This window comes from Girardinichthys multiradiatus, chromosome 7 (assembly GCF_021462225.1).
Source record: "Girardinichthys multiradiatus isolate DD_20200921_A chromosome 7, DD_fGirMul_XY1, whole genome shotgun sequence".
In the NCBI taxonomy this organism is placed as follows: Eukaryota; Metazoa; Chordata; class Actinopteri; order Cyprinodontiformes; family Goodeidae; genus Girardinichthys; species Girardinichthys multiradiatus.
In genome coordinates this window covers 9,319,659-9,340,617 of record NC_061800.1, presented here as the reverse complement: position 1 = coordinate 9,340,617, position 20,959 = coordinate 9,319,659, and the positions used below count along the sequence as shown (strand labels likewise).

Genomic DNA, 20,959 nt, shown 5'->3' with positions numbered 1-20,959 from the left:
AATCCTCCCCTGGTATATGTTCACATTGAAAAAACATATTTAAACTGATCCATCTCTAATTACTCTGCAATGACACAATGTTACTGTCACTAATGCAATATGATCTGTTTAGTGACAAGGTTAAAGCATACACTGTCTTTTTCACCACATGGAATAGGCTGCCTTAAAAATTTAGATTTTTCTTTACCCTGCTAAAAAGCTTTGGTGCTTCTCTGGCAGATGATCAGTTTTTTTTGCGCACTTCTGCATGATCAGGTTTTTGCACGGTTCAGCAGCAGAGGATCTTACTGACAGCAATGGTGCGCTGGAATGATCCAGATGCAAGAACAATATTGTTGCAAGACGTTTTATCATGAGAGATATAACATGGCTTTTGTTTGTGACTGGCTCCAAATCAGACCCAGCCCCAATCTGTGGACACAGATACAGAAGATTCTGTCTCTCCATCACCTGTCATTCTATCTATGCCTCCTTCTGACACAGTGAGAGCAGACATTTTTGTGTGCCAGTTAGTAACTGCATTTCAAACGTGCTAAATATAGACTCAAAAACAGCACCTGCAATCCATTTCATGTTTGATAAATTGGGTTGTGGGTGGTAATGGAATTGATGTGCAAATCCTCCTTCCAAAAATTTGCACGTTTGGGTCATGATCATATGTTCTGCATATTCATAAAGGCAAACACACTAAAAGGTTTGCGCCTGATGTTCAACTCATTTTACACACGTAATTTAATTTGCACTTAGTTTGTAGATCAGCTTTGCTTACGCAACCTAGTTTGTGGTTGGTTTTGTACATGCAAACCTTTTGAAGATTAGTCTCTAAATGTTTCTACATATTGTGGTTGGTAAGCCTTGAATCAGTCTCACTCAAACAGCCATGTAGCCTCTTTGTACTGAAGGAGGGATGGGTGATTTTTGTTTACAGATTTACTATAAGACATATGTCCTACACAACATTGATTACAAATGTAAAATAAGTAATAATTGTTGAAACAGCAAACATGAAATGCAAATCTGCTGCATATAAGGAGAAACACTAACATACTCAAAAAAAAGCCCCCCCACCTCTGAAGTTAATCTTCACCATCGTCTTTATCATCCTAATCAACGCAGCTGTCTGAAGAATATTTCATTTCCATGTCACTGGTCCGCTAAATATCGTCCACAACTTCCATAGTGGTAATTTTTCTCTTCTGTGCCTTTATGAAGAAAACTATCTACTTTTAAGGCTAGGCTTAAAACTTTCCTTTTTGATAAAGCTTATAGTTAGTGGCTTAGGTTTTCCTGAGCTATCTCTGTAGTTATGCTGCAATAGAGTTAGGCTGCTGGAGAACATAATGACCAATTTCACCCTCTTCGCTACATTGTCACATGTTGGGGCCATCTATTTTGGTCGCACATTTTGACATGCGCAGCTCAACAGACATTGCAGCTCTGACATCACAGGGAGCATAAACCGGCTGAGATGCAGTTTTGTTGCCATTTCCCACCTGTCTCACAGGACAGCGCAACAGAGGCCTATATCTGTAGAGACAAAAGCTTGCAGGTGAACTTTTGCTCCACAAGGCCAATCCCGGAAAAGCTTTAAAGCTGGAAATCTGTCTGATATGAGAAGATCAGGAGATTTATTTGCCAATCGAAGACCACGCCGACACCCGGCGCAGGTGGAAACCCACGGAGCTTCTACAGGTCCTTCTCAAAATATTAGCATATTGTGATAAAGTTCATTATTTTCCATAATGTCATGATGCAAATTTAACATTCATATATTTTAGATTCATTGCACACTAACTGAAATATTTCAGGTCTTTTATTGTCTTAATACGGATGATTTTGGCATACAGCTCATAAAAACCCAAAATTCCTATCTCACAAAATTAGCATATCATTAAAAGGGTCTCTAAACGAGCTATGAACCTAATCATCTGAATCAACGAGTTAACTCTAAACACCTGCAAAAGATTCCTGAGGCCTTTAAAACTCCCAGGCTGGTTCATCACTCAAAACCCCAATCATGGGTAAGACTGCCGACCTGACTGCTGTCCAGAAGGCCACTATTGACACCCTCAAGCAAGAGGGTAAGACACAGAAAGAAATTTCTGAACAAATAGGCTGTTCCCAGAGTGCTGTATCAAGGCACCTCAGTGGGAAGTCTGTGGGAAGGAAAAAGTGTGGCAGAAAACGCTGCACAACGGGAAGAGGTGACCGGACCCTGAGGAAGATTGTGGAGAAGGGCCGATTCCAGACCTTGGGGGACCTGCGGAAGCAGTGGACTGAGTCTGGAGTAGAAACATCCATAGCCACCGTGCACAGGCGTGTGCAGGAAATGGGCTACAGGTGCCGCATTCCCCAGGTCAAGCCACTTTTGAACCAGAAACAGCGGCAGAAGCGCCTGACCTGGGCTACAGAGAAGCAGCACTGGACTGTTGCTCAGTGGTCCAAAGTACTTTTTTCGGATGAAAGCAAATTCTGCATGTCATTCGGGAATCAAGGTGCCAGAGTCTGGAGGAAGACTGGGGAGAAGGAAATGCCAAAATGCCAGAAGTCCAGTGTCAAGTACCCACAGTCAGTGATGGTCTGGGGTGCCGTGTCAGCTGCTGGTGTTGGTCCACTGTGTTTTATCAAGGGCAGGGTCAATGCAGCTAGCTATCAGGAGATTTTGGAGCACTTCATGCTTCCATCTGCTGAAAAGCTTTATGGAGATGAAGATTTAATTTTTCAGCACGACCTGGCACCTGCTCACAGTGCCAAAACCACTAGTAAATGGTTTACTGACCATGGTATCACTGTGCTCAATTGGCCTGCCAACTCTCCTGACCTGAACCCCATAGAGAATCTGTGGGATATTGTGAAGAGAACGTTGAGAGACTCAAGACCCAACACTCTGGATGAGCTAAAGGCCGCTATCGAAGCATCCTGGGCCTCCATAAGACCTCAGCAGTGCCACAGGCTGATTGCCTCCATGCCACGCCGCATTGAAGCAGTCATTTCTGCAAAAGGATTCCCGACCACGTATTGAGTGCATAACTGTACATGATTATTTGAAGGTTGACGTTTTTTGTATTAAAAACACTTTTCTTTTATTGGTCGGATGAAATATGCTAATTTTGTGAGATAGGAATTTTGGGTTTTCATGAGCTGTATGCCACAATCATCTATATTAAGACAATAAAAGACCTGAAATATTTCAGTTAGTGTGCAATGAATCTAAAATATATGAATGTTAAATTTTCATCATGACATTATGGAAAATAATGAACTTTATCACAATATGCTAATATTTTGAGAAGGACCTGTATGTCCAAGGAGATGAGTTTCCCTCCTTGTGTATGCAGTCCACTAATGGTTCGTCATCTTTTTGATTTGGTGCGCAAGCGCTGCTGAATTGTGCGTGGTTAATGTTTTGTCCGGCTGATCTCAAATCAGCCAGTAGTTAGAAATTGGACTTTTAAAAGTTTTTCATTCAAAGCAATTGCAGTCTGGGCCTCGCCCAACCACTCTTTGTTCCAGTTTTATTGATGGAGATTTTCCACTGAGTTCCTGCCTCAGAGTTTATGACTCTTTGTCAAGATTTGGGGCGTTCAGCTGGTTGTGGCTAAAGGGGCGTGGCCCCACCGTTTCATCAGCTGATCTCTGCGATCGAGACATCAACATGACAGGAGGATTTCTTTCCATTTAACCCAAATTGCACATTTTGTCCATAAGACCGCTGGTTTGATCTTCATAGACACTAAATGCGCATATATTTTCCCTTCATTATTATTGTTAAGTACCGTATTTTCCGCACTATAAGGCGCACCGGATTAAAAGGCGCACCTTCCATGAATGGCCTATTTTAGAACTTCTTTCATATATAGGGCGCACCGGATTATAAGGCGCATAGAATAGAAGCTACTGCAGTCAAACGTTTGACTGGGGTTGCGTTATGCATCCACTAGATGGAGCTGTGCTAAAGAGAATGTCAACAAAACAGTCAGATAAGTCAGTCAGTCAAACTTTAGTAATACACTACAAACCAGCGTTCTGATAACTCCATTCACTCTCATGGTAAGGTCTCCTCTACATAGAATTCTATTGAATAGAGCCAACGGCACGTTAGGAATGCATTGGAGTCTATGAAGTTGAAGTTGAAATCAAACGTTAGTTAAAACGTAAAAGGGAACTTTTCCCTGATTTAGTAAAAACGTAAAAGAAACAGTTTGATGCACTAAATCAAACGTTAGTACATTCACAATATAGTAACGTTAACTGTTGAATTCTCTCGCTGCTGCTCTATTCCCATGTTCGACTGCATAGCTGACAGCCTTGAGTTTGAACTCAGCATCGTAAGCGTGTCTCTTGAAAGGTGCAATTTTGGGGTCGTTATATACACACAAGTGGTGTTGGACTAGGAGTAAGCACAGTACAGGTGTTTACCGCTATTACTTCGGCGACACCCCTGACTATGGTAGCCGTAATGCTGCAAGCGGTGCGGCTTTGTAGTTTACCAGTCGTACTGAAACATTTTGACAGAGCGCCGTGTACAACCAGTATGGATCAACCAATTAACCAATTGATCCATATATAAGGCGCTCCAGATTACAAGGCACACTGTCATTTTTTGAGAAAATTAATGGTTTTTAAGTGCGCCTTATAGTGCGGAAAATACGGTAGTCATTTTTATTCCCTTTGTGTAGGATTGTTAGTTAGGTGAAGGTTTTTGGACCAGAATAATGGTATATCAGGATTATTTGGCTTCATATATATATATAATTAAGAGAAGCGTTTGTGTTTATTTTGTGCAAGAATGATTTATCTGTCAAAAGAAGGTCGAAGTTCCCCCACCTTCAGTGAAGTGGCTGAATAAACAGTGACAGTTTGTGGTTTGGTTAATAATTTGTAATTATTAAAGAGCTTTGAGCCCATAATAACAACACCAGAGAACATCTCTGATTTCTATTTGTAAGTAATGATTTTGGTTAAGAAATTTTTTTATTTATTTATTATGATTTTAAATTATAATTCTTGATAAATATTAAATAATCAATAATCATAATCCTTACACACACTACTCTCTAATTCTGCATTATTTCCTGTTATTTCAGTTTTTAACTTTATGTTCTCCCTCTTTTCTCTTCCTAAAGGCTACACCTGGCCTGACTCTGTGTCTACCTGTGACATCTTTCTGGAAAGGGGCATCGTCCAAGCTTCTGCCGGCAACAACTTAATGCTCAATCTCTACCGATGACCCACATGTCCCTGTCTTTCAGTGTTTAACCCTTCCTCTCTCCTAGACATGGCAATTGACTGAGCTTTTACTGTGACTAACTCTATGTGCTCTCTTTCAGACTCTAACCTTGAAAACTGGCTCAGAGTTTATCTGTTCTTTCTTTCTAGGTGAAACGACTTAAGGAGCTACATCCATTAACATTTACTTTTCCTTCCCATAGAAAGTACTCCTGGATCAGTGTTTCTGTTCTCTCAAACGCCCAGTCGGTTATGGCAGATGGCCGCTCACACTGAGCCTGGTTCTGCTGGAGGGAGTTTCTCCTCTCCACTGTCGCTACATGCATGCTCAGTATGAGGGATTGCTGCAAAGTCAACGCCAGTGACTGCCCACTGTCTCTAAATGCTCATCCGGGAGGAGGGAATGCTGCAAATCTCTGACTCGATGCAATCTGCTGCGTTTCCTTAGATAGAAAAACTTTTTGTCCAATTTGAATAAATAACTGAATCTGACTGCACTGTTCAATGGTTAGGACTAATTGGAATGTATGTACCTGACTTCTGTGAAGTGCCTTGAGATGACATGTGTTGCGAATTGGCGCTATATAAATGAACTGAACTGAATTGAACTGAATGAATGACTGGTTATCCAGAAATAACACAGCACTGCTAGCTAACTGGCCAGACAGCAGGCTAATTAGTTGCTGCAAAAAGAAAGGTGTTTTTTGTGCCGTTTTGTTCACAGAGCCAGTCTTAAGGACCTTTTAAATGTCATGACGTGTTTAAAGTGCTGTAAAACTAAAAGTGCAAAACATTTTTGGGGAATTGTTTTTTGAACATTAAAGACCCCTCTTGAGGGATTTCAGAATAAAACCTGGTGGCATTTGATCTACTTGTAGAGATGCTGAAAAATGGTCATTGCTCTTTTCATACTGGGAGACGTATGCTCGGGAAAATCTTTTTAAGTGCATTATGTAGTTCCTTCGCACCTCTGTCTTGAGGGTTGTCAATATGAATGTTTTTGACATGAATGTTGACAACAACAGAGATACAAAGATACTGGAGGACTCACAAAAAGGTACATAAGTGGATGTCCTTTGGCTATATCCCACACTAATGATTGCTTCATTGTGAATAGTGCCCTGACCAGATGATGAATGCCACTCAAGTCCAGACACATTAAAGGGAGGTGAGAGGCACCCAATTGTCATGTCATTCAAAACCGTTTGCATTAGCGTGGTCTATGTGCCAGACCACCTGCAGGCTACCTGACATGTAGGGGCCTCAGCAGTAAATAGGGGGAGGTTCTTGGGTGTGGGCGTAGTTTGTGAAAATCATGATTGGTCAGATTGACTTGCCGTGATTGCTTGAATTCACTTACAGAAATTGAAGTTGAAGAAACACAAATATTTAAATGGTATTTTTTCAGGATTTGGGCCTCTTTGGACCTTAAAGTATCAAAATAATTGTTGTTACTATTGTTTTTCTTAATATTGTTACAGCTCCTGCCGATACGTTTGGTGTATAATGATGACTGGAGTGGCCATGTCAGCAAAGCTTCAGGCGCACATAACTGCCGAAATCATGGGGTCATGCAGCGAGAGGCTAGCTTGGTGCATTAGTCTACAGCGGAGGCTCTCTAAAGTGAAGCATGTGCAGTGCTCTCACGAGCCTGATGAAGTAAGTGCTGTCCGGACTAGCACTAGACTCAGGGAAAGGCAATGCAAATGTGCATATCCCTAACCGGGATTTTGCAGACGTACAGCCGAGGTGCTGGGTTAACCACAGCCTCCTTCATGGGTCCTAGCCTTCAGAGCTGCTTCCGGGGTCACAGTCTTCAGAGTTCCTTTGTGGGTCCTGCCTCATATCCCTGATCCCAGGCTTTGTTGAGGGTTCTTCTAGCTTTCACATCACTCTCCAGAGCTCCATGATCTGTAACCATTTGGTACGTATCAGTGTTCTTTGTGGTCAGTATAAAACATAGAGGTATCAATATTTTACAAACAATCTTAACCCTAACCAGCAATAACATGAAATCTTTTAATCTTCAAAAAAGCTTTAGGGCCCTAACCCTTATACAACCCAATGAAATCATACATACCATTACTACAAAAGGGCAATAAACCTGATCAGGCACCCTCCTCTGATGAGAATCACTTCGTATTGACCCTCCAGTACACTCAAAACCTTCAGCAAGCACTCTACTTTCCAAAAATGAAAAGTTATTGTTGTCTGTCTCCCCACTTCCGCAACATGGCAGACACTGTGCTGTTAACTTCATTAAAATGGTTATAGGCTCCACCAGATACGCTGTCAACCATGTCCAAGACATAAAATGAGCATTTGAGCTGTTCATAACATCATCATTTAAAAAGGATTTACTTGAGATGACAAATTAAGAGGTTAGACGGGTGTATGGAGATAGTTGGAAAGAATTGGGTGAAATGTGCTTACAAGCTTTCAATGGGTTCCTCATTTTGGCAGGAGTGTACAAGTCATAAGGACACTGGAAGGACAATACTTCCAGCAACCATGTTTCTAAATACATTCCATGTTTTCTTGTTTGTCAGACACTTTGATGACAGATAAATAAGGCGTGACAATATAACAACAATTGAGTTTGTTTTTTCTGGGGTCAAATTGATCCCAAATATAAAACATGTTACTATCATTCATAAAAGAAATTTATTTTGATTCCAAAAATGGAGTTTAGATGAAAATTCGACTTGGAAGACTCAAATCCACTCCATCACATTCTCTGCTCCAACCAATCAGCTTCTGGTCCGCAATACTCTTCAGCCAATCATCCCTCCAGGCTTCGCTTTAAAATACCTTCATAAGCAGAATCTCCTGCTCTTCAGCTGAGCTTCAACCCTCCTCCACTCCATCTCCACCATCTGGCTTCCAAGCTCCTTCTGACTTTCTTATCTCCTCAGGCCTCCACTCCACCATCAGGTTGAAGTTACATATCAAAATGGGTTTAAAGGTCCATTTGAGTAGCCAACAAAGAAACATGAAGTACCTAACACATAAATTTGGGGAACAATTGAAATTTTCATAATTATAGGAAGTTTTAACTGCTGTTGTCAAATGGACCCCAAAGACAAAAGATGTTAGTTATTTTACGGTAATATATATATATATAAAAGCAAATTCGTCCCTCTCTCTTTTTCCCCAGGAGCTCTGCCCTGCAGTCCATTCCAAGCCTGGCATCAGAAGTGCCTTGTCTTGGGTGTGCAGGTTTCGGTGAAACAGATGGTGGCTTTAGAGTTTAGAAGCAGCAGTTTGTCCATTTGCTAACCAGACTGCCGACATTAGCCAGGTGGAATGAGAGCAATGGAGCGCAAAGGCCCGCTGTTGAAGTTTCATGAGCGCACTTGCCCGTTTATTTTTGTCTCTGGTAGATCCATAGAGAGCCACTGTGCTGGCAACCAAGGTCTCAGTAAAGTTGGGGTCAAATAAAAATGGAGTAAAAAATGTCATGAGAGAACAGTCTGGTGTTTAAGAGTTCCTCTTTAGTGTGAGACCACAGAATTGTGGTTAGAGCAGAATATGCAAACAAAAACACACAAATTACAAGAGAGCAAAGGTCCAAGCCTGCTATCTACAGTGCCATCTTTTTAAATGTGAACACATTCATATTCATAAAATCTATAAATCTTTTTCTGCAGATGGTGTACCGTTCAACACAGTAATACTTATTTTTTACTGATTCAGGTCCACCAAACATAGATTTTGGTCTTTAAGACCATTAAAAATGTCTGACATAACTTTGTGAGAGATAGAGGAGAAAAATTACAAACAACAAGACTTGTGATCACAGCCTGATCAACTAGTTAATGTGGAAAATTTGACAGCAAACTGGTTAAGAAAAACAAAGATACATGTGCAGCAAGAAACTGTGTAAAATAAGACTCTTGGAAAATAACTTTATTACCACCTCCTACTGACTTGTTTAAAAAACTTTTAAGACTATGGTTTGACTTGGCTGGCATTTCTGTCTCAACAACAATAAGAAGATGATTGTCAGAACTTAAAGACAATAAACTTATTTTCCAGAATCATACTAGAACTGTACTTGTCAGTTTCTTTCTACTGAGACAAAAAAAACCATTTTCATATTAAAAGTCACCTCAGCAATTTTATATTTTACCACAAAAAAAAAAAAAAAAGTGATACCAGCAAAACTAATTACCTACATGGTAATGGGTAACTTTCCAAGACGCCTTATACTGGATGGACATATTAGGTTTAAAAATTCCAAAGGATAGTTTTGCACAAACAAAGTAACTTTATATGATCACCACAACACAGTTGTGTTTCTGTATCTATGGCAATGCCTGATATTTCTTGCTTCTGTAGTTTCAACAAACAAAAAATACCACACATTTATTTAAAATTAGTAATTTATGTAAACCCATGTGATATTCAAAGTACAGTAAATATTTAACACAGGAAAAAACAGGAGAATCACCACTGTTTAGTTTGTTGTTTCCCTAAAATCAGGGCCCATGTTGGTGCCTAATTGGTTTTTTGTGGTAAGTCATTTGTGTTGTGACTTTCTTTGCTAATGACACATCACTAAAACTGCCTCATACTTCTCTCCACATCAAGATGACTTGCCATTCCTAACATCACGCTCATGTAGCAGTTCAATTTAGAAACAATAAACGTTTTGCAACAAAATACCATACATGCAAGTCAGAGTGCCAAATTAATAAAGTGGAATAAATTTGTTTTCTTCTTTTCAGTGATTTTAAAGATTTAGAGTTTAATCAGAAAACACTGAGACATGACTAAGGTACCAGAGGCAGCAATGATGAAAGTGTTAAAGTATTTCTGTTTTACATAATATTTTTCATGCTAAATATCCTGTTTCTCTTACATTTTGGTTACTAATAAGTGATCAAATATCAAAATGTAGTATAAACATGTCCACATATTAAATATGAATTAAGCTATAAAAAATATAAATATTCTGTAAATCTATTTTTAATCTTCATTGCTTTTGATTAAAGACAATCAATCAAAGACAATTTTCATTTAGAAATGAATGTCCTATTTTGCGTCATTTGCGTACATCAAGTTTACTTCAAGAGATCTAAGAAGAGTGATTGAAGTGTCTCTACAGTATATTTGCATCACAGGAGCCAGGCTGCAGTATCTGCAGCGTGACAATGACCTTAATAGCTTTTCTGAACCAGGGGTAGAACAGGGCATATATGACAGGGTTTAGACAGGAGTTAAAATAAAAGAGAAATATCAAAAATGACGCATATGCAGTGCTGGTCACGTTTGTCTCAACAAGGGAGTAAGTATAATATGGGCAGTAACATGTTAGATATACAACAATGAGAACACCCAGAGTCCTGGCTGCTTTTAACTCTGATCTTTTTGTTGCTGGGTTTGCTGAACAATGAAGTGTGACAGCTGTAATGTGAGAGCGCATGGCACGAGCCTGAGACACAGCCACCACAAATACTCTCATGTACAAAAGTATGATAATTGAAACTGGAATTATAAAAGTCAAAATTAGGTCAATAGTTCCAGTCAGATAGCTTAATATAAACGTACACTCTCCAAAGCAGGATTTGCCTCTGCCTGGTTGAATAAGATCATCCTTCACATAAAAAATGCTGCAAAAACCTACACCAAGCCAACATAGACAAATACAGCACTTCACTCTTCCTAAAGTGATCCTAGTGGCATAATGTAAAGGGTGACAAATAGCCACATAACGGTCAACTGATATGAGAACAATGCTTCCAATAGAACCAGAAACAATTTGGCAGACCAGGTAATAATAGAGAGAACATATGACATCTCCAAGAAACCAGCAAGTTGTGCTTCTTAAGATTTCCCCAGGCATCAACAGGAGACCCACAAGGAAATCTGACACAGCCAATGAAAGAAGGAGGATGTTAGTGGTGGTGTGAAGCTTCCTAGAATAAGACAGAAAAAAAGGCAAATATTCTGTGAAAACACATTGATGTCAAAATAACTTCACATTTCTAAACATTTAAGTTAAGCTGTTTTAATATTTGCCTGAACTGGGAGATTGAAATGATGATGAGCAGGTTGAGAAATACAGTGGTCAGACAGATAAAGGACAGCACTGTGTTCAGGAGCACAGCTTTAGACCAATGAAGTGTTGGCTTCCAGCAGGAGCTGTTAAGTTTTGGAAAACAGAGTTCAGCCTCTTCCTGTGTTGCCATCATCAGACATCTGCAGCTCTCTAAGCAGATTTTTCTGTGTTGGCTTGGTTTATATATTTTTTTACTTCCCATATCTCCTCCTCTGGTCTGTACAGATTAAGGTTTACACTCATCCACATTTTATTAAATGTTGAAATCTTGACTATCGATAGGAGTTTTAACAAATTACATCTTAATATGTTACTGTGCAATAAGGATAAAGCACCACAAGTAATGGGAGATTTTAAGTCGGACTTACTAGTTGGAAACTAGCAGATTTTGTCACTAAATAAAAAAGTAAGTTAGCTTTTGTCAACATTACTGAAGTGTTTCAAATAAAGTCAGAGGAAGTACAACATGTGTAGGTAGTTATGTGACAGGAAGCTATTTTCTTCAGAGGTATATTCAGTATGGCTACTAAAACAGAGAGCAGGAATTTGGTGGATGATGGTCATTTTACTCCTTGATTTTTTACTTTTGCAGTTTTGGTCATTTTGCACTTAACTTGTTTTTTGAGTAAAAAAGGAGCTGTCTGGGTCCATTAACAGGTGGGGTAAGGGCAGACGTGTTACTTTATGAGTTATATCTATTATTTATATCTGGTTGGTACTTTTTTTCATTAAAAGATATTTATACCATAGGAAGGGTATGAAGAAAGAACTGTTGAAATGTTACATTTTAACTAGAGCATGGCAAGCAGTACAGTACACCCTGAAATGCATTATGTTTTTATTAATAAAGTATTTATCACAACCTCTTCTTGCCTTTTTCAAAAACTATTAAGACCATAGTTTGATTTGGCAGGCATTTAATGTATCCTTGTTTAAATAAATGGTATACCTTCATTGATTTATTTCAATTTTAAAATAAATTTTGAAACTGTAAACAGCTTAAGACTACACAATAATTACTACAGCAAACAAAATCTACACAAAACACATCTTTAAAAACAAAACATCTTCAAGTTTCTTAAGTATCTACATTGTTCCATTGGAGAGAGAGAAGTAAGGATCTACTCCTAACAGAAGAAAAAAAAAGACAATTTAGCCAAATAAAACCACAATTTTAGGTACAGGGGTTTCAGGCTGCTGCCGACAGATACTTTAACACATTTCCACACGCAGTTTACCCGGGATATTATTTTCTTATGTTATTTAGAGGCATTCCAAGATGCCCATCTCTATGATTCCTTTTCTGTGCGGTTCCCTCTTAATCTCCAGATTGTTGACTTGCAGATACCACAAAATCTCTTAAGATTCTATTTTGAGGACCTGTAATGGGGTTAACAAAAAATGATTGATGGTTCACAGTTATGTGATTGTAACCTTCGCCCTGGAGAAGACCATAAGCTTCCTCTTTGAATGTACTTTGAATGATGGGCAAGAGATGTCTGCTTGAACGATAACTTACAATCTTATATATAGGTCTTCTCTAGCCTTCCTTGATGCCCAGCATTCCAAAATCACAGGAATTCCTGTTGTTTGACCGACCTCTGTGGTACTGGAAAAAAAAAATAAAAATGTGTTAAAGAAGAACAACGCAAATGTTTTGAACTACTGTAATGGAAAAAAAATGTTACTCATAGTCTACATCTCCCTTTATGGCATACATACATTATACGAATGTTATGCTAGTTACTAGAGGTATAATATATTCAGCTTATGTGATGAAAAGGCAAATGATGTTTGGTTTACAAGAATAAAACAAGGCTTTACCAATATTTTATTCAAGAAGTAAGAGTTTCACAAATCACTGTCTTAAAGAATCCATAATTAGCCCAATAAACATTGTGAAAAACTTCAGAAAGGACAATATGCACATAAAAAAAAAATTATTACAGTATTGGAAACAAATCTCTAAGTGTGCCAGATACCTATGAGCACACATATGTTCATAAGACCATCTTTAAAGAATAAAAGTGCAAAACAAAAACAAAAACTGTAATTGTTTGTTACTGTGTTGAAACTTTAGCACAGATGAACACAAATTCAAATTATATTTTTTATCAAGATACAAAAAAAAAAAAAAAATCAGAATGCAAAAAGACAATATGAGCATCAAAAAACAATTTACAATAATGCAATCACAGCCAAACATTAGCTTTCAATTTGACCAGTGGAGCTGTTATAGGCCTTGTGACAGTTCCTGTTCACAGTTACTTCCTTGCCAATGGAACGACTGATGCAGCTCCTGTTTTCTGAAGACTGACTCTTTCCTCTCCCTCTGCCTCTCTTCAGAGCACTGGATGCCTCAGGTCTATTCTCTCTCCTCCTCCTCATCATCAACACTGCAAACAGAAAAACTTACACTGTGTATTCGACGTATCCATAACATTTATATTAAAATAATGATGCATAATATGGTTAAATTGTCATGGTAACTTTAACTGCTTTGACTCACGTTAGGATAACACTCAGGAGACAGAAAAAAGATTTAACAGTTTTTTTCCCTTGTACAGAACAACTCAGGAAACATACCCTGGACTGGAAACACACCAACTGTATGGAAAAGGAAGGTAAGTGGATGATGGGGTTAGTGATGAATTTTGAAGATCTTGTTTGCTTACAGAGTGGAGCTGAAGGAAGTTGCCCAAAGGGGGGAAGACAAAGCGGAGCCTGGGAGGTTGGTGAATGTCTGTTTGTACAGGTAGAACTTGAAATCCTCAGATGAATGGTTTGGATGAACACAAGTTTGGATTGCCTTTCCAGGATGAAAGTGTGAGGTGAGTATACTTGGTGTTGGATTCAGGACTCAGGTTGGAGGGTGGGCTAGGTTCGCTTGCAGGTTGCTTAGAGGTTTGGAGCTTGGAGTCAGCCAGCTGGAGCTTAATAAGCGAGGGAGCTTGAAGTCAGAAGTACTTAGAATATTGCCAGAGAAACAACACCGAGACTGGAGCCAGGTGGTCAGGAAGTCCTGAGAAGGAGCACACAAAAGGTTCTTGGGAGAAAAAACACAGAGTTTAAGCAAGCTTAACTTGGCCAGTAAGTTATCACTATAGGCAAACACTCAGGCAACAAAGTGCTGACTAGCTCCTTTTAAACCTCAGGGCCTGATTGATGATGAGCGACACCTGCTGCACACCCCCACAAAGAGCTCCGGCGCCGTCTGGTGAGTAAGCAGCAGGCAGCAATTTCCCAGACCCCGACAGAAATTCTTTCAATTGTATATTTTCATGAACACATACATAAATGTCATCGGAAGGATCAATCCTGTCAAAGTCAGTTTCATCTCCACTTCCGGCTGAATCCAGACTAGATGAGTGAATGGAATCCTGCCTTCATTCGGAGCTGTAAAAAGCTCCAAAGCTTCGAGCGAGGTACAGTTTGGTGCCTCCTGCTTTTTGTTTTTTGTGTTTGTGTGTTTGTAAAAGGGCAATAAATACTAAAACACAAGCCGAAACAAAAACAGAAGTGCGAGCAAAGTTTACCGTGGAAAAACAACTTCCAGGAAAAAAAAAACAAAAAAAAGGGGAAATGACACAACTTCCACTTGTGGGCATTGATGTGCAAGAAAATCATGTGATAGTTCATCCCCCAATGTCATCACACATATCTCGATAGAGCGGTCTGGACTATAATGTGCGCTTTTTTGCACTTTCTACTGGATTTCTGCAAAAGTCTCTGGAAAATAAAAACCGTGCTCTGGGACACAGTGTGAGTAGAATATTTAAACTTAAGTCTCTGGTTTCATTTGCAAAAACAGTATTGTTCTCTTATTTGGTTGCAATTCTAAAGGAATTAAAAAAAGATATGCAAATGGGAGAGCTGCAGCTCCCTTTGACCATAAAGGCTTAAAATATATGGTTGTCATGTTTAAAACTTTAACCTTCATTTCTGCCTATCAAAAAGCTCACACTTATCTCAAATGCATGGTGATATGGGGTTCCATTAGTGCCAAAAATATGTATATGTGTCTATGTACAGAGGTTGGACAATGAAACTGAAACACCTGTCATTTTAGTGTGGGAGGTTTCATGGCTAAATTGGATCAGCCTGGTAGCCAGTCTTCATTGATTGCACATTGCACCAGTAAGAGCAGAGTGTGAAGGTTCAATTAGTAGGGTAAGAGCACAGTTTTGCTCAAAATATTGAAATGCACACAACATTATGGGTGACATACCAGAGTTCAAAAGAGGACAAATTGTTGGTGCAGGTCTTGCTGGCGCATCTGTGACCAATACAGCAAGTCTTTCTGATGTATCAAGAGCCACGGTATCCAGGGTAATGTCAGCATACGCAAAAGGAAGCTGTCTGAAATGGATGTTCGGGTGCTGACCCGGATTGTATCCAAAAAACATAAAACCACGACTGCCCAAATTACGGCAGAATTAAATGTGCACCTCAACTCTCCTGTTTTCACCAGAACTGTCCGTCAGGAGCTCCACAGGGTCAATATACACGGCCGAGCTGCTATAGCCGAAACTTTGGTCACTAATGCCAATGCCAAACGTCGGTTTCAATGGTGCAAGGAGCGCAAATCTTGGGCTGTGGACAATGTGAAACATGTATTGTTCTCTGATGGGTCCACCTTTACTGTTTTCCCCACATCCGGGAGAGTTACGGTGTGGAGAATCCCCAAAGAAGCATACCACCCAGACTGTTGCATGCCCAGAGTGAAGCATGGGGATGGATCAGTGATGGTTTGGGCTGCCATATCATGGCATTCCCTTGGCCCAATACTTGTGCTAGATGGGCGCGTCACTGCCAAGGACTACCGAACCATTCTTGAGGACTATGTGCATCCAATGGTTCAAACATTGTATCCTGAAGGCGGTGCCGTGCATCAGGATGATAATGCACCAATACACATAGCAAGACTGGTGAAAGATTGGTTTGATGAACATGAAAGTGAAGTTGAACATCTCCCATGGCCTGCGCAGTCACCAGATCTAAATATTATTGAGCCACTTTGGGGTGTTTTGGAGGAGCGAGTCAGGAAATGTTTTCCTCCACCAGTATCACATAGTGACCTGGCCACTATCCTGCAAGAAGAATGGCTTAAAATCCCTCTGACCACTGTGCAGGACTTGTATATGTCATTCCCAAGACAAATTGATTCTGTACTGGCCACAAAAGGAGGTCCTACACCATACTAATAAAGTATTGTGGTCTAAAACCAGGTGTTTCAGTTTCATTGTCCTACCCCTGTACTTCCTCATCTGAGATACCTATCGGAATTCCTATCGTAACATACTCTGCAGATGATGATCCATCTTCACCAACAACAATGGATGAAAAAGAGGCCTCAGGTCAGCTAAGACGTACGTCTCTTCTGTGTGAAACCCCAGTAACTGTCTACAGGCATACACGCTGTGAATTGGATGCCCCGAAGAAATCAACATATTAGCTATACAAGATACAAAGGCCTCCGTTCGACATTCTGCAGGAAGAGTGGTATTTGGAACCATATGGCCTGACTAGTAGCTGGGGGTATATTTTCATGTACGATGTTGAAATAGCTGCGAGAGAACCTCTCTTTAGTGTAGTGTGGGGGTCAAAAACCACAGCAAATGGCCGCTGGCCTTTTCAGGCAAGCAAACTTAAGAACAACCAGACGATCTCCTCAGATCTGTTTGTGTTGGAGGCATTCCATCCGAACTGCGGTGTATTCAAGGCAGTGCTGGCTCTACCGTATGATGCTTGGGCTGAGAAGATGAATGAAATTAGACAGCGTCTTTCCAACCTCTTCCGAAACTCACGCTGCTGGACTGATGTTATATCAGTGAAAAGAATGCTGACATTCCCTGTTGTGGATCTAAAGCCCACCCGCTTTTGAGGACTCACCCCCCTTTTTGAGGACCCTCCCCCCTTCCTGCGCTATATATCAGGGTCTAACTGCGAGCTCACAGACTCTTCTTCACAACGGCGGGTAGCAGACCTTGAGAATGTATGGAGCATACGGGAAAACACCATACTGGGACCTCTACAACCTGCAAGAATATACCCTCCTCTCTCCTGAGCTTGATAAAAGCTTCAACACCAGGCCATATCATCCACCTTCTCCAGACCTCTACTCACCAGCTACCTCATCGTCGCAGCTCTCTTAATCCCTCTTCAGTCCAGGCACACCTACAGGATACAACCTCAGATCGTATCATCCGCCTTCTCCCGACCTCTATTCACCGCTATGCGTGGCTGAATCTGTACACACAGACATCCAACCTGAAGACAAGAGGGTGATCGTGGAGGACGAGGCAACCATCAGCTACTCAACCTCCCCACACACTCCAGACCCGATACCTGCCACTCAGCATTCACCAGAGGAGGAGGAGAGTAATCAGGGCGATGAAATTGACGGCTGGATCTCAACCACTCTCATCAATACGGTGAAAACAGCTATTCTTCATTTATTCAACATAACCTGTTTGATCTATCTCAAAGAAACCTGTTACGGGTGCATAACGAACCACCCGAGCCAACGACAGCATCAGTGCCTGGAGATATTAGAGGAGGAGTATTACCAAATCAACTTTCAACGCATCGTGCAACGACTCATAAACCCCAAGCTCCTTCCTGCTATTCAGAAACTTCTGACACTTCGACGCATACAAGCAGATGACTTCAGAGTGAAAACAATTGCAGAGACGGTTTTATATGAACTGAAATCGGTACAAGGCTTCCATAGCAATCACGGATATGTACAATAAGATGAGCGGTAATTGCTGTCTCAAGCAGCTTAACTCTGCTTCAGAATGCTACAATCTGATCTCAGTTGTTTGATGACTTGTTTTGTCTTTTCTGTATTCTCTCTCGGCTTTTTACTGGTATACATATATAACAGTTTTTTTTTGTTTTTTTTTTTAAAGATTGCAATGTTTGAATTGATCTTTATTATCTGAATGTGTTTTTTCTGTTTCTCTATTAAACACGGGTAAAAATAAAAAGAAGTATAAATATACCCTCAGGTGTTTTTTTTTTTTTTTTCATTATTTAACAAGTAGTCATCACAGTGAGCATAAGACTGGGATGTCTTAAGGAAGGATGATGAAGAATGTATATTACAACTCATCAAATCCGGGAAGTTTAGGGGGTATAGAAATGGTAAATGGACTGAACTTATACCGTGCTTTTCCAGTCATTCAGACCGCTCAAATCAGAATCAGAATCAGAAAAGCTTTATTGCCAAGTACGTTTTTGGACATTCAAGGAATTTGTTTTGACGTAGTCGGTGCAATATAGTACAAATTAAACAGTATAAACATATCTACAATATAATATAAATATATGTGCACAGTTTTAAGTGAATGAGAGTAAATATAGAGCAGTATTGGGTGCGAGAGCAGTACAACAGTGCAGATGATCAGTGTGCAAGTATGGCAGTGCAAGTAAAGCAGGAGTCCAAGCTGAGCCTTAATGTAACGCATAGAGTTGCAGGTTACAGATGTCCTGTCAGCAAAAAAGGGGGGTATGGGGGAAAGGGAGAGTGTCAGGGTGGTTTCCGGGCTTTGTTAACAAGGCTGATGGCAGATGGGAAAAAACTGTTCTTGTGGCGTGAGGTTTTGGTCCGGATGGACCGCAGCCTCCTGCCAGAGGGGAGAGTTTCAAAGAGTCTGTGACCGGGGTGGGAGGGATCAGCCAGAATCTTCCCTGCCCGCTTCAGGGTCCTGGAGGTGTACAGTTCCTCGAGCGACAGTAGACTGCAGCCAGTCACCTTCTCAGCAGACCGAATGACACGCTGCAGCCTGCCCTTATTCTTGGCTGTAGCAGCGGCGTACTAGATGGTGATGGAGGAGGTGAGGATGGACTCAATAATGGCTGTGTAGAAGTGCACCATCATAGTCTTTGGCAGGTTGAATTTCTTCAGCTGCCGCAGGAAGAACATCCTCTGCTGGGCTTTCTTGATGAGGGAGCTGATGTTTGGCTCCCACTTGAGATCCTGGGAGATGATGGTTCCCAGGAAGCGGAAAGATTACACAGTGTCAATTGTGGAGTCACAGAGGGTGATGGGGGCAGGTGGGGCTGGGTTCTGCCTGAAGTCCACAACCATCTCCACTGTCTTTAGAGCGTTGAGTTCAAGGTTGTTCTGGCTGCACCAGTCCAACAGATGGTCCACCTTCCACCTGTACGCGGACTCGTCACCATCAGAGATGAGTCTGATCAGGGGGGTGTCGTCCGCAAACTTCAGAAGCTTGACAGACTGGTGACTGGAGGTGCAGCTGTTGGTTTACAGGGAGAAGAGCAGAGGAGAGAGAACACAGCCTTGGGGGGAACCAGTGCTGATGGTCAGGGAGTCAGAGACGTGCTTCCCCAGCCTCACGCGCTGCTTCCTGTCAGACAGGAAGTCAGTGATCCACCTACAGGTGGAGTCGGGCACACTCAGCTGGGAGAGCTTCTCCTGCAGCAGAGCTGGGATGATGGTGTTGAAGGCAGAGCTGAAATCCACAAACATGATCCTGGCATAGGTCCCTGTGGAGTCCAGGTGCCGGAGGATGAAGTGAAGGGCTAGGTTGACTGCATCATCTACAGACCTGTTGGCTCTGTAGGCAAACTGCAGGGGGTCCAGGAGGGGGTCGGTGATGGCTTTTAGATGTGAGAGCACAAGGCGCTCAAATGACTTCATCACCACGGAGGTCAGGGCGACGGGTCTGAAGTCATTAAGCCCTGTGGTCCTTGTCTTCTTGGGAACAGGGACGATGGTGGAAGACTTGAAGCAGGCTGGCACATGACATGTCTCCAGTGAGGTGTTAAAAATGTCTGTGAAGATGGGAGACAGCTGATCAGCGCAGTGCTTCAAAGCGCTTTACACTTTTTGGCACATTCACCCAATCGCACTCACTAACGCTCACACATTCATACACCAATATTGAGGTTAAGTGCCTTGCCCAGGGGCACATCGACATATGGCAGGAGGAAGCTGGAATCAAACCCACAACCTTCTGATTGCAAGACGACTACTCTTCCTAATGAGCCAAATGAGGATTCTGCAATATAAAATGGAGAAGAAGGTAGCGGTTGAAAAAGTTTAAGATTTTTTTACCTATACTTTACATAAACCTGCAAGAATAAAGTTCCCGAGAAACAGAGTTTTTGTCACCAGACCATTGAGACAGTTCCAAGCTGATCTCTGTGACATGCAAGCTCTGGCCAAAGAAAATGACAATCTTTTGAAAGAGGGCGTATGTACGTTTTTTGAAGAGGAAAACTGCTGCAGAGGTGCTAAAGGGTTTTGAATAAGTTTTTAAAGAAAATCAGGTCCCTAAAAAACTTCAGACTGATGCAGGTAAAGAATTTTTTAACAAGAAATTTAAGCTTCTAATGGAGAAACACGGTATTGAACATTTTGCCACAGCAAGTGAAGCAAAAGCCTCCGTGGTTGAGAGGTTTAACCGTGCGTTAAAAACAAGGATGTGGTGATATTTTACTGCCAACAACACCCAGTGGTACATTGATGTCCTGCAAAATTTAGCTAGAAGCTACAACCACAGCTACCACACCAGCATTAAAATGAGCCCTATGGAAGTGACCTCAGAAAATGCCTTTCAAGTGTTCAAACTGTGATTGTGCCTGCAGTAGACTCCCCTGGTTCTGATAGAATATGACAATTTAATTATTTTTGGA

The 20,959-nt window shown here is 41.0% G+C and overlaps 1 protein-coding gene and 1 long non-coding RNA gene across 2 annotated transcripts; both read right to left on the bottom strand.

Moving 5' to 3' along the window:
• Positions 1 to 10,333: 10,333 nt before the first annotated feature.
• Positions 10,334 to 11,423, bottom strand: LOC124871993 (trace amine-associated receptor 13c-like). The gene is made up of 2 exons (XM_047371646.1): positions 11,254 to 11,423; positions 10,334 to 11,150 (listed from the first exon to the last, which is right to left on the bottom strand). The coding sequence occupies exons 1-2, from the start codon at positions 11,421 to 11,423 to the stop codon at positions 10,334 to 10,336; spliced, it is 987 nt and encodes a 328-aa protein (XP_047227602.1).
• A 1,683-nt stretch (positions 11,424 to 13,106) lies between these two features.
• Positions 13,107 to 14,635, bottom strand: LOC124871932. Its single transcript, XR_007039164.1, has 3 exons — positions 13,969 to 14,635; positions 13,803 to 13,900; positions 13,107 to 13,689 (listed from the first exon to the last, which is right to left on the bottom strand). It is a non-coding gene; the product is annotated as an uncharacterized LOC124871932 (long non-coding RNA).
• Positions 14,636 to 20,959: the final 6,324 nt, after the last annotated feature.

What these genes read in the sequence shown, in the direction of transcription:
- LOC124871993 (XM_047371646.1), bottom strand. Translation starts at nt 11,423, where the DNA reads ATGGCAACACAGGAAGAGGCTGAACTCTGTTTTCCAAAACTTAACAGC. An exon ending in ATTTCAATCTCCCAGTTCAG is followed by an intron (nt 11,151 to 11,253) that starts GCAAATATTAAA and finishes GTCTTATTCTAG; the next exon opens with GAAGCTTCACACCACCACTA.